Source organism: Telopea speciosissima, chromosome 6 (genome assembly GCF_018873765.1).
Source record: "Telopea speciosissima isolate NSW1024214 ecotype Mountain lineage chromosome 6, Tspe_v1, whole genome shotgun sequence".
NCBI lineage: Eukaryota > Viridiplantae > Streptophyta > Magnoliopsida > Proteales > Proteaceae > Telopea > Telopea speciosissima.
In genome coordinates this window covers 23149737-23164372 of record NC_057921.1, presented here as the reverse complement: position 1 = coordinate 23164372, position 14636 = coordinate 23149737, and the positions used below count along the sequence as shown (strand labels likewise).

Here is a 14636-nt window from a genome sequence, read left to right as displayed (position 1 = left end):
TGTATCGGGTTACAGTGTCGGGCTTACCGGTACCGAAACCCTAGAAATGTTATAAAACCTATTGACTGTCATCCTGCCCTGTTTATGACGTGTCGTACTGGTACCCAAGTACTAGATGGAATAGGGCATTGATGCACCCGGAATACCTCTCGGGACGAGAGGACTTACATATAGTATATCTGTGGCTAGGATTCTTATTCCCTTATACCACGACCCTTACCAACAGGGGTTTATATGTTGGATAGTCTGAGCACCAGTTGCCTGTGGGGGAGAGAGGCTAGGTCAAGGGTAGTGATAGCTATCGGGGTCTGCCAGTGGGTGGTCTGGCGGCTTCGACTAGTATAGGCTCCCTTGTGATAACTGAGGTTTCATTGTGGCGATAAGTTAAGTGACCCATAGTGTCTCTCGAGTTATCATAGTAGCATATACCTAACTTAAAATTTTGTGCTAGGTGGAAAATAAATCTAAGATGTGCATGCATCATGGATTGATTTCAAATTGTGTATTCGTGTGTATATGCATTCCCCTTTGCTCTCTCACTAGTTTATGGAGCTAACCCCGTTGTGCAACCTCTTTTAGTTGATATGCAGGTAATCTCTTGATGAGCTCCTAGGATGCGAATCGAGTGGAGCTAGTGACTTGGACTTGGATGTCGATGTACACCCAAGAATGGTGCCCCTGTGGCGTGATTTAAATCTTTACTTTTGTATTCATCTTTAGTCATGTACGAACTCCATGCATAAATTTATAGAATTTTTTTTATGAATACGGGATATAGTAGCTGCAATATATGATATCACTAGTGGACAAACATCTTGTATTATTCGATTTTTTTTAAAAAATGATTTACGCTTCCGCTAAATTCAATCTGTTTATTGTGGAATGAATTATTCCATTAGGTTAAGTTCTCTGACATTATCATGCCTTGATATTGGGTAGGCTGTGGATCCAGACACTGTATCTATGATCTTGGTAGTATTGGAATGACATCTGTCTTCCCAGTCACCCCTTTTCTTGTAATATGTCCTTTATTGTGATGGGGGCGTGACATTTGTAGTCCTGATTTACAAAAAATAAAGGTGATGTCCAGAGTTGCAATAATTACAAATGTATAAAACTAATGAGTCATATTATGAAATTATGAGAGGTTTATTGAAACACACTTGAGAAAAGAGACCACCATTTTGGAAAATCAATTTGGTTTTATGCCAGGAAGATCCACAATAAAAGTTAACCTACTTAGGAGACTCTTGGAAAGTTTAAAGAGAGCAATAAGGATCTCCAAATGGTCTTTATTAACCTAGCTAGAAAAAGCTTATGATAGAGTTCCTAGATATTTAATCGGGCATGTGCAAGGGAGGAGAAATGTTTCAAGTAAGTGAGTAGACATAATTAAAGATATGTATCATAGTGTGGTGACTAGTGTAAGAATCGTGAAGGGTCAAGGTAGTGAATTTCCAATTATATTTGGGTTACATCAAGGATCAGCATTAAGCCCTTATTTGTTTGCACTCATCATGGATGAGCTAATCAAAGACATAAAAAATGAAGTTCCTTGGTGCATGTGTTTTGTTGATCACACTATTTTGGTGGATGAAACAAAAGATGGAATTAATGCTACACTAGAATTATAGAGATCAAACCTTGGAATCAAAAGGTTTTAAGATAAGTAGAACGAAGACGATGTATATGGTATGTAACTTTAGCAACATCGGGACGGATAATGAAGGAGTGAAAATTGATAATATGGAGATTCCGCAAAGTAGCCTTTTCAGGTATCTAGGATCAATTATCAGTAAGAAAGGTGATATAGAAGATGATATCTCACAGAGGATTAAAGTAAGATGGTTGAAGTGGAGAGGTGCATCCGGAGTGTTATGTGATCGATGGATCCCTTTAAAGCTTAAAGGTAAATTTTACAAGACAATCATAAGCCCGGCTATGATGTATGGCACGAAGTGTTGGGTGGTTTAGAAGCGTCATATAGATAAGCTAAGTGTAGCGGAGATGGGGATGTTGAGATGGATTAGTGGCAAAACCAGGAAAGATAAAATAAGGAATGATCATATTAGAGCTGGTTTGGGAGTAACTCCGATTCAAGATAAGCTATGAGAAAGTCGCCTGAGGTGGAATGGCCATGTTCAACGGAGGGTGGCGGATGCTCCAGTCTGGAGGAGTGACTTGATTCAGATTGAAGGCTTTGAAAGAGCTAGGGGCAGGACTAAAATGACCCTAGGTAAAGTGATGAGGAAAGACATGCATAGTTTTGGTCTTGTTCCTAGTATGACGTTAAATAGAGCTGATTGGAAGGCAAGGATTCGTGAGGTCATTTGGGGTTGCAAGAGGTCATTTGCAGGAAAGGGGTTGCAAGAGGAGAAAGAAGAAGAAGAAGAGGTAAAAGGAAGGGAAGGAGAAGATAGCCGTAGAGGGAGTAGCAGCGGAAGGGGTCTCCGAGGGCTACTCGGGCAATAGCAGGGGACTCCAGCATAAGAGGAAGGAGTGGAAGAGGAGAGAGAAATTAACCAACAGGGTAGGGCTATAAATAAATGGGGGTAAATTTGTAAAAGCACCTTCATTAAAGGTATTATGGTCATTTAGTTAATATTTGGGTGATGACATCATCACTTAACTGTTCTCATCTAACGGTGGGGGTACGTTTGTAAGAATCTTTCAAAATACAAGGGAAGTTTATGAAATAGATGAAATCCCAAGGGTGGTAGACGTAATTCTTTGAAACCCCAAGGGTGGGAGATGGAAATTTCCCTATTATATATTATATATATTATATGGGCAAGAGATATCCGCTTGGTTGGATGGTCTCTACACCATTGTCTAGGACTCTAGGGCAATGGTATAGTGCGGCTTGGTATCCAGGAGCAAGGTCATCATTTCATGTTGCCTTATGAGATGGCATAGGGGGCGCAACCAAGCAAGGATTTTTTTCCCATATTGTATATTATAATATACGATAAGGAGGAAGATGGTTGAACACAAGCTTGGAAAAACAACTGTACTGTCTCTCTCAATCGAATTTTTTGGAAACTAAAATTTGTAAGTTTAATAAGAAAGAAAATAGTTACACTTCATCCTAGCAACTACCATGCAGCCATGCTTACTTGTTGGCCCAGGCAGGAAAAATGGCATTACTGTGGATGCCTTAAAGTACAGCCTTTACGTACAGCCTTTTTGAGAAAACTCCAAGAAATATTGAAGATATACTCACCCCAACCCAACCCCTAAAAGTCATTTGAAATAATACGCCTTTTCATAACCATGACTACTAATAAATGATGACCAAAGTCGACAATTGTTCATTTTAATTTTCAAATTAGCATTTTGTCAGTTTTGAGTAAGGGTGTCAATTGGGTACAGAATCGGATTTTCGATTCGGATCCGGTTCGGTTCCAAACAGTGGCAGTGAGATCCAAATTCGAACCAAGTCTTGGATCGGTTCTATAATTGAATACTCTATCCAATCCTGATCGGTTTGATTCGGATCTGAATACAATTCAGTTCTTCATTCTTGTATGCAGTTCTTATCTGGTTATTGCATTCGATTACTATATCCAATTTAAATTCGTTTATGCCATTCAATTCTCGTTCAGTTCTGATATTTAGGAGACGAGGCAAAACACAAATTTGAGAACAAAATATATGACATGCTTAAGTAAAAGAAATATTGATAGAATATTTTAATTAAAATAATATTAATTTAATTGGAACAGATTGACATAAAAGTGAGTCTATTTTCAAGTTCTATTATAACTATCAATTCATGAAGAGACCTGAGTTTTTTACTATTAAATCCTCCATCAAGCAACAGTTCTAAAAACTACCACATTCAGTAGATTACAGAGTACAAAAAGAAGACAGTTTTAGTTTCTAAACCTATACACTACTAGGATTTTAAGTTAACTTTTAAGGTGGGTATTCGGTTAGATCCGGATCCGATCCGATCCGATCTGATCTGAATTATAAAGACATTTTCAGATCCAAGACTTAACCATATTAAATTCGGTCCTGATCGATTCAGGTTATTTGGTCAGGATCCAGATTCGGTATTTGGTTCCTGGTTACTCCTTGACACCCTTAGTTTTGAGTTTTGTACGACTACAAAGAGATTGAATAAATAAATGTCAAAGGACTAAAAATACGGTAGGGGAAATATAACTGTTAATTTTATTCATACTTTTCTTCAGGTACTTCATTTATCTTTTCCCCAAAAAAAAAAATGTGAGGCTACAAAATTCTCACAAATGCAAGTCAATCTATAATTAGATAAAATGTGCACATTTTTATCATCAAGAAACAATAAGATACAATGCTGAATGGTTTCAGAATAAGAACTCCTCTGGAAGCTCTTGGAACTTACCAGAAATAAAGCTCTTGTACTTTGATTGGAGATCCCCAGCTGTGAAATTATAAAACAAATTCAGTAAACTACAGTTATCCCTGTTGACCAGGAGAAAGGAAAAGGGAATGATGATTGAAGAAGCTACCTTTAGGTTCAAAAGGAGATATAGTCTTGGACAGTGTGGATTCTGCCAGCTTAATCAGCTCCTTGCCTACATAAACATAAAGGGTTACTTTAGTTGCTTCAAAAATGGGCTCCAGAAATAAATGGCAGAATAGAAAAGGACTTTTAAGTATCGTTTGGAAGTACCCCAAAGCAAAATTTACAAAAAGAAAAAACAGTAATATAGTTGCTCTCAAAGAACAGTAATATCTTGTGTCTACAAATCAGTGACCCATGAGATTTTTCTTTTTCGTTCTTCTAGACGGTTCATAGACCAATAATAGACTGACAAAAGCTCCTAAGCACTCAATATTAGACCAATAAAACACAGAATTGTTTCAGTTGACAACATAAGAACTTTGGGGTAGAAATATTTTTCGCACGACTCGTCAAAATTCTCCCTTACACCGTCAACCCCAATCTACCAGCATTTCCATCAAAGGTGACAGGGAAGTTGCACAAGGCAACTCAATCCATAGGTGGACTACATTACGTGAAATTTCAAATTCCTCACCAATATTCCCCTCTAGCTTACCTGTCACTTTCTTTTCTCCTTCACTGAGGTTAATTAGGAAAGATGGAAGCTGCTTCTCATTCATCTGCAACAATCATACAGAAAACACAAGTGTTATAACAATAAGCAAGATCAATTAAACCTTGAAAAATATCAAACGCTAACGTTGACAACTGCACAAACAAGTAGGTTCCTTTTTTTTTTGTGGGGGTTTGTCCAGACCTTAGATAAGAGGGCCTTTGCAAGTTCCAGAGGATCAATAGCTGAGGGACCCTTGCTATAAACAGGTACAAACTTCCCATTCTGATAGCCAGCAAGGAAGTGATAAGCTGCCTGACCAGGGGAGAGCTTCGACAAAGAAGGAATGGTGCCAGAGCTGCTTCAAGGCAGAATTTATTAAAATTTTCAAAAACTGGAAACTTGGATGTATCATATAACTTAAGATTCGATAGGTTGCAGTAAGAAATGGGATCTAAGATGCTTGATGGAATAAAACAAGGTTAAGGTAGAAAGAAACAGATTTTAATACCAAAAAATAAATGTAGCAGCACCGTATCCAAAACTTTTAACTCAACTGAGCCTTTGCCAACTAAATGGGGTTGGCAACACAGGTTTTGTTTTGCCATTCAACCCTATTTTATAGTACCAAACCCAATCAATGGTAAAAATTACATCCATCAGACGGAAATATTTAGACAATGCTAGGTTTGTTTGTGGCTAATTGTTGGAACCGCTTCCTCCAAAAGGCCGACCTTGTAGGAAAGAGAGGAAACAATATGTATATCATACAAGAGCCCAAACACGGCGGACTATTCAACTGGTGGATAAATAATTTCAACACCTGCCCACTCCCAGAGGGACTTGATACCGTGATCCCTGCCTACTCTGATACCATGTTGGAACCGCTTCCCCTAAACGGCTGACCTTATAGGAAAGGGAGGAAACAATATGTATATCATACAAGAGCTTTAACACAATGGATTATTCAAAGGGAGACATGGGTGGATAAATAATTTCAACACTAATTAACAAATTGCAGTAATCTTTGGCTCCTCAAGTCGATGACGATTCCACACACTAAAACTCCACTATATGACAATAAATTTTGGATTGGTATCATCTCATAAAATTTTGGTTTTAACTCTTCCATGTTACCCAATTACAAAAGATGGCCAAAAGAATTCACATTAAAGAAAACAGTAGCTAAAATGACATAACTGGGATTTTGGCAACAGTAATTGCTCATTATTTTCCACAACACCTGTAATATAGCTCGCATAAGAAAGATATTCACTTCTTTATAGAATAATATGCATCTAGTATCCTATTGATAATCCAGGCTTCATTCCCTGCTTCAGTGTGGCAGGGGACAGACCAGCCTAACCATACTTCAGATTGAACTTGGTCCAGACACCTAGTAGCGCAACTGGTTTGGATGGACTCACCAATCCAAAAGAAGAAACACACAGAATTCATCTTGGCATACTGCTATATACTTTTTACCAAAGAAGAAACCATAATCCATCTTTCTATCCCTTTTTTTGTCTCCATATGTTCCTCCAGTCGGTCATCCTAATCAGATCTACCCTCACTATAGAGGGATAGTCTACTCTACATAAACGCTAACCTTCCTGCTAGGGCTTTTGGCTTGTAGAACCTTTTTACTGCCACCACATCCAAAGTGCTGAGGGATCCTTAGTACTATGACAGAAGGACCCAACCTGAACCCAAGTGATATGATCCTGAGTTTAAAAACCCCGTATGGGTCACTTAAGGGGCCACCCAAATATTAAACAACTCAAATATGAGAGTGATTGTTGAGACACGGTATATACACTTGGTTTTTGTTGATTACTAATTGCGTCCTCAATGGGAAAAGTCTATTGCAACTTGTGTTATCTAACCTCGCTTCTTGTCTCATAAGTGTGCAAGATGATTTGTAAGCAATGGTTGCTTGGATGGTCAAACCACTATCATGAGCTTGGCCTTCCCACGGTTGGCAGTTTCGTCCTAGCTACAAGAGGGGGTGTTTGGAGAATAATCCCACATCTGTTATCCCTGAGACCTTTTATTCCCTCATATACCTGTAAGTCCCTCCACCCAATAATTCAAGCTTTTGGATCGGAAACTTTACACCATGGTAAGTCCACCTACGGCATGTGGTGACACTCGGCAACATCAAAAGCATCTAAGTCCACCATTTTGCGGCATCATGAATGCTAAGCAAACTGGACTTATCAAGCTTCCATTAGTAAGACCAATTGGAGATCGTCAAAGTGACCATTCTTCAAAGATTTTATCAATGGTGGTGTATCTCTCTGATTTAGGATTTCACTTTTGTAAATTGTAATCTCTTGTACTCTTAAGCATGCATATGTGAGGTGATTCTAAACACTAGGACATCAGCAAGTAAACCAAGAAGACCTAACTTAAGCAAATTGGTATACCAGAATTACTTTTTGGGCATTTGGCCTTGGGTAACAAAATGTTTTAAATTGGTGATTTTGACTTGGAAAATATTGGAAAATATGTTCAAAATCACAAGTATCAAAATCTAGTCATAACACAGCCAAACCGAGGTTATTGGTCGATGTACCGGTCGACTGGTTCTTATCGGTTGGCGTTGCCCAAGAGCCTTGGGACCTACAGGCATGCATATCGGCCGACTTGTACCTGCCAGCCGATGTGTCCCAACAGGTGCTAGCTCAGCTGGCCTGAGCTAGTGGTCGGTGCTCAAGCACCGGTTGTCCGGCGATCAGCCAGTTACAAGAAACAGTCATAAATGGCTAGTTTTGCTCCAACAATCACTGCGTACTGGTCGACCGGCAAGCAAAAACTTTCCTGTTGGATTTGGTTTTTGAGATAAATTTTGGGCTCCTTTTGAGTTCTATTTAATGACCAAGTGAGAGAAATTTTAACCAACTTTGTGCCTTTAATTGAATATTATTTATTAAGTAATTAGTGCCCAAGTATGTTGCAGTTATCATTGTGCTTCTATCTTGCATATTTACCTACTTAGAGGTTTTCTTGTTAGAGCTTTAACTATCCTATTTGGCTTTTGAGCTTGTAAACTTCATCTCAACTCTGAGAATGTTGTAAGGTTTTTAGTGGTGAGCCTAGAAAAACACTAGGTTTGAGTGTGAGCCCAAACACTTGGGCATGTGTTGATTACAGAAAAGCATTGTGAAGGTTGATCGAGTTGATCACTTTAGTGGAAAGTCCAAAAGGATTCCTCTTGGTAATGGATATATGCAAGTTGCTGAACCACTCTAAAACATTGTATATCACTTATTGTCTCTCAATCCCCTTTTCAATTTTGATGTAGATCAAAACACAAAGAAGAAGAGGCCAAAACACTGCTCACGTTACTGTTCACGTAAACAGTGTCACAGCCCCATATTTTACTTGGTGAGAATGAAACTAGAAGATCCTGTGTGGCCCAGGACCAGGTCATGTGAAGACTTTTTAGAAGGTTCAATTTTCTCTATGCGTGGGGAATTAGGAGTTTAGTTTCTATTTTTAAAATTATTCTCTTAGATATTTTGTGGATGTCTATTAATCAACCTTAGCTCTTTAGTTTCTAATTCCAGATTTAGAAAATAGACTTAGCTTTTATTTAGAAGTTTCTAATTTTAGTTTGTTTCCTTTTCTTGCAAGTTTCTAATTTTCTCTTACTTGTAAGGCAAGCATAGCTGCCCATAAATATGTAATGCCCTTAGAGGCCCTCCATCAACGATTATGATAAATGAGAATATGCCTTTTGTGCAAAGTTTTATCATCCTATTGTGTGGATGAAGGGTTGAGAGGCCTGGCTGGTGAGAGCCAAAACCCTTAGGGCTGAGAGAGCCGAATCTCCTTGTCCCCTATTTTCTATGTTCTCTATTCTCCTTTTCCTTGCAATCGATCCTTGTACTTCTGCTGTTCTCTGTTGAGCAATCCCAGTGCTGTGAAGACTCATTCAAAAGTTGCAATCAACCCCAAACCATAGTTGTCACGTCGTCACGGCGATCCAAGTCAGTGGAGGGGTGTCATGTCGATATATCGACATGTCGCACGCCACGGCGTTGCCATGGCGATCATATCGACCATGGTTTATTTTTTATTTTCTCTATTTTTAATGTCATTTAGTATGCTATAATATATACCCTCTAACATCAAAAATTAACATGAAAGTGTACTATTAATCTACTATGGTTTAATTCATGAAAGTGTAATATCCATTAGTGTATATGAAATCATGGATTATCAAATAATTGATGGCAATAGTCTTGCTGATAATAAAGTTGAAAAATCATGAGAGTTGAGATATGATTCATATGAAAGTGACTACAAAAGTAACAAAACAAAAAAACAATTACAAGAACATATGTTATATAAGAGTGAATAAAGCTAATTAGTGTTAGTCAATAGTGTATTAGTGTTTTCTGTTTGAAATTTTTTTACTTTTTTTTATGTTAAGGAAAAAGCATTAAAATAAAAAATGGTTTAAAAAAATTATGATTAAAAAATTAAGTTTTATAATTTGAAACAACCATGTCGCCCGATATGGCTATATGTCGTGGTATGGCATCCATGGCGGCGCCATGGCGACGACATGGAGGCCATATTGGTCGATATTCTTACATCATCCATATCGGTGGTCGATATGCCCACTTCTCCAGCGATATGATGCCATGGCGCCGCCATAGCATCGATATGCCGACGCCATGACAACTATGCCCCAAACACTCCGAGACTGTTGCTTCTGTTGCTGCCATCGATTGAAGCCAGTTGCTGCTCCTACAAGGTGAATTGTTGCTACAACTCCATATTTCCATAACTCCATATCCCACCACCAGAACCTGCTGGGTTTTGGAGCACAGAATCACACCACCTACCCCTCCACTTGATCCCAATTCTAGCTTACTCTGCTGGCTGGATTGCCCTATACCACTAACCTTCTATTTTCAAGTTTAACCTTCTAATTTTGTGACCTGTGCATATCTTGACATCAGGCCATCAGAATTAGGCCCAATTTAGAGGCCTAATCCAGCCTACCTACATCTACACTTGACCTGAATTTTAACCCCCATCACTTGTCTGATTCTAGAGGTTCTGTCCACTTTCTAATTCTGATTTTGTTTAAAATTTGATGTTCTGCTGCCTATCATCGATCCTACTGTAGAGTGATTCTTAGCTGAATATTTTCTACACTAAATTCTCTTTTACACTCTCCTTGTTTTTACAACCTCACCTCTTTGGTTCATCGAGATTATTGGGTAGATAATTTTTTAATTTTCATTTTTATTCTCTCACCCAATTCACCCCCTCTTGGGTTGCCCGATCTAACAGTAATGGTGATTTTGTTAATATATTGAAGTTACAAAAAAGGTGACAATATGGTTGTAGTATGAAGGGGCTATTGAGGTGTAAGAGTAGAGGACAGAAGAGGAATTAAGAATTAGAGTTGGAGGGCAAACTAAGAATAAAAATAAAATAGAAGATAGACAAGAAACAAGAAAGGAGGGGCAGTTAATGGAAACAAGAAAAGGTATTGTAGTCCTAGATTGGTAGAAGACCAACTAGGAGCGCCAGTAAACCAAGATCTGTTATGAACAAGTGAATGGGTTTAGGTCAAGTTGAGGTACGAGAGTGTCAGTGAAGGTTAAGTTAAGTTTTGATGGAGGAATGTGTGCTTGAATGAATTGGCAGCAAGTTAGTTTTAGGGCTTTAGGTTTTGGAAGGTGGAAGATGATGGAATCTAGGGTTTATAATAATAGGAAATCAGGTGGTTGAATGGGCTTAATATTTAGGTTTAGTGTGGGTAGCGCGGAGGGGATTATATGCTGAAAGTTACGGTTAAATCAAATGAAAATCTGGAGTTATGGAGGTCTCCTAGAAGAGTTACGAGAGAAGGGTAAACGTGTAATTTCAGACAATCGGCTGGATGGATGGTAATGAAATTTGAATCAAGTCTCTCTTGGGGTTTGAGGATGATTCCATCAAAATTTTAGCAGGTTCTAACAGTTAGATTTGGCCAGGCAGAATTCTTGCGAAAATCACCTTGCATGAGACCACCTCCTAGAAGGGAAGAAGAATAGTTGCAGATTCTCAATTCTAGACTTGTGGATGAAGAACAGATTGGATCAGACTTGGGATGATGTTGTAGACTTGAACAGTGCTTGATGATGTAGAATCACTCTTGAAATCAGAACTTGAAGGTATCAGTAATGGAGAAAACAAATAGCCAATTCGAACCACCCAGGGTTCACACCGCAAGGTGTCAATTGGATCAAACACCGATTCCTTCAGATGATCCACCCAGGTTTCACACCGCAAGGTGTTGATTGGATCAAACCCCAATCCCACCAGCCTTTATCAAACACAAGAGAAAAATCTTCAATGGAGAAGAAGAGCAACAAAAAGCTTTTCATTAATCAAAATTCGTGTTTAATGTTTGCCCCCCTTACAACCTTATATAAAAGACTCAAAAATAGACTCTTATATTAAAAAGGAAAGGCCTAACCAAATCCTTAACCTATCAGGTAACTTAAACTGATTAGGAAACTGAAATAGACTCAAAACAGAGTCTTAATCCAGCTGCACTAAACACTTAAAAGAAAACTACTAAAATCACCTAAATTGAACCATTGGTTGGATCGGTTCAATTTATGAACAAAAACACCGAATCGGTTAAATTCATTAACAAAAACACCAAAATAAAACTAAGCATAGGACTAAAACAACTAATCCTATATGCAACCTAATTACCCATTTTTTTAGGCCCAAAAACGTGTCCTATTACATAGAAAACTCATGGGATCAAAGGCCCAACATGTATATAATCTAACCCTAGACTTATTCCCATCAAAATAAGCCTCATTTGGTGATGTATCTGCATCAAAAGGGAGTAATCATATCAAAGAGGGGGAGAAGATGAGAGGTTGTCTTAAACCTCTAACAAGGGAAAAAGATGACATAGAACAGGGCTGGTTTCAGGAGAAAAAACTCAGTCATGCAAACCATGCGTCGAGCTGAATTTTAGGTGACAGATCCATACCACCATTCCTTTGAGAATCACTCAACAACAGATTCTAAATCTCAAGTATTATAATATTATTTCAGGCTGCAACTGAACCTTGCATGAGGAGAAAAGGTTCAGATCTGGCTGTGGGTTAAACCCCCCCTCCCCCCCGCAGAAGATGATTCACGAGGAAGATCCCTACAGCTTAGGTCGCCTATAGAAGGGTTTCCTTTGCCCAAAATCTCAGACTCAATGGACAGCTTGTTAGAGAGTTAGATCGAGTCTCTTGTAGTTCAGTTGGTTCGACATTAACAGGGTAAAAGTAAGAACAGAATACAATAAAGAAGAGAGAGGGAGGATAAGAAGAGGATTACGTAGGGGAAGGGAAGAGAAAAGAGATGGTACCTGCGATGAGGAAGGAGCTGGAGAAAGAAGAACAGCAGTTGACCAGCAGGACAAACACAACACTCACCAGCGCATGCAACTCAACTCAACTCAATATTATTCAACTGTCTATCGATTACAGGCATACCCCTATATAAAGTTGTAAAACTAAGACTCCTATTCAAACTCTAAAACTAAATGGAGTTGAACTCTACCTATGTAGCCCATTCAAAGTAAAATGAAAGATTACAATATAAATCCAAAAACATAAATAAATAAATTGCTACCAGCCCTTGATAGACTGAAAACCCAGGTTGGGCTGGTTCTGTCAGGGCTTGCGTTTCCAAACCCGGTCGTGTTGGTCTAACCACTCGAGTGTCACTGCATCAATTCTCCTCTGAAAATGGAGTCGAGTTTGGACAAGGACCAATAAGACCATCTGAGTCAACACACTGGAGGAGAAACGATCCACATGTCCTTTGAAGCTTGATCGTCGAAAGGTCTTTAGCTGGAAGGAACTTCATCTCAAGTCTACCATATTTGAAAGAATATAAGTGTTCTTATAACCACAATGGGTTGTACCTTCTTATCAAACAACCACGGTTGCCCAAGAAGCATGACACACCTTCAAATGTAGAGCGGTACATTACACGGAATTGATCAACCCACCAATAGAGTACATGAGCAAACACCGATCATTGATCTTAATATTCTGGTTATTCACCCACACAAACTTGTAGGGGTTAAGCTACGGCTCTGTCTTCAAATCGAACTTGCAAATGGCATCTTCATAGACAATGTTCATACAACTACCATTGCAGATTACCATAGTGTATAGAATGTAGTTGCATCTTACTCTGGTTTGAAAAATACTGTTGTAACACCAACCATCTTTGTCAAAAACCTTGTAATGTAACTTATGTATGACTAGAACCTGAATAGGTCTAATTCCAGGCAGGATCAAATAGAAAACCCTTCAATAAACAAGAAATCATATGAGGGAAACAAGAGAACAATGGGAACTAAAAATAAGGGAAACAAGAGCAATGGGATCTCAAAATTGGTTGGAGAAGAATGATGAGATCTCAAAAGATAACCAAAAGAAAGAATCCCATAAAATTAATAACCTGTTGAACCCAATGGAGCTGCAATTGAATGATATTGTAGATGTAAAGAAACTCCCAGAAGCTTGTAACACTCTTGCACTCAATTTAACAGAAATTAGGGTTTGGAATCAAGAATCGATGGAAGGGGATGGGGGAAGGGAATGGCTATCTCACCCAACCTATCTCAGGATTTTTCACAAAGGCTAAGCCAATATTTCATTAATCAAATTCATGTACAACGCAGGCCTCCCTTGCAACCTTATATAGAGGACTCAAAAATAGACTTAGACACTAAAATGGAAAGGCTTAACCCTATCATTAACTAATAAAGTAACCTAAATTGACTAAGAAAGTTAAAAAATAAAGAACATAGACTCAAAATAGGACTCACACTAAACAAATGAAGCAAATCCCGTTTTCCTACTTTCTACCCCTATTTTAGGCTCATTAAATTGGCCAATTACAAAATAAACCCATGGGTCAAAGTCACAATACATGTATGACCCAACCCAAAACTTATTTCCACTAAAATAAGCCCCAAGTGACTTATCTACATCACCTTGTGCATAGTCAAAAGAGGACAAAGCAAGCAACAATGGTGCTGCTCTCCATCACTTTTGTTAAAGTGAATCGTGCTGCTCTCCATCACTATTGGTAAAGTGTATCGTGCTGTTCACTAAGGCATAGGAGTATGGTGTTCAATTATGCTACTTTACTTTAAGTTGTTATCTCTTTTAAGTTGTAATTAGACTCTTAATAGGTTTCTTACTATATGTAGGCTTCCAAATGTGTGTGTGTGTGTGTCAGAACTGTTATGTACTAATGTTGTAATACTAAGTGGGGTAGTTATTAGGAAGTTGTTGCTGCAGAAGTAGTTATTGCTGGAAAAGTGGAGAGGTGTGTCCGGAGTGCTTTGTGACCGACGTAAGGACTGTTGTATGACCGGCTATGATGCATGGGGAAGAATGCTGCGCAGTTAAGAAGTGTCATATTGAGAAGCTGTGTAACAGAAATGAGGATGATAAGATGGATTTGCGGAAAAACTAGGAGGGACAAAGTAAGGAATGAACGTATTAGAGCTGACTTGGGAATTGCCCCAACCAATGACAAGCT

The 14636-nt window shown here is 38.6% G+C and overlaps 1 protein-coding gene across 1 annotated transcript in view; it reads right to left on the bottom strand.

Moving 5' to 3' along the window:
- Positions 1-4159: 4159 nt before the first annotated feature.
- The window catches only part of LOC122664881, a 32669-nt gene continuing 22192 nt past the window's right edge, over positions 4160-14636 (bottom strand). Inside the window, exons 8-11 of the mRNA XM_043860904.1 lie at positions 5253-5406; positions 5052-5115; positions 4500-4565; positions 4160-4411 (exon numbers count right to left, since the gene is read on the bottom strand). Coding sequence (XP_043716839.1) covers positions 4335-4411; positions 4500-4565; positions 5052-5115; positions 5253-5406 — 361 coding nt within the window. The 3' untranslated portion in view covers positions 4160-4334. The remainder of the gene's footprint in view (positions 4412-4499; positions 4566-5051; positions 5116-5252; positions 5407-14636) is intronic.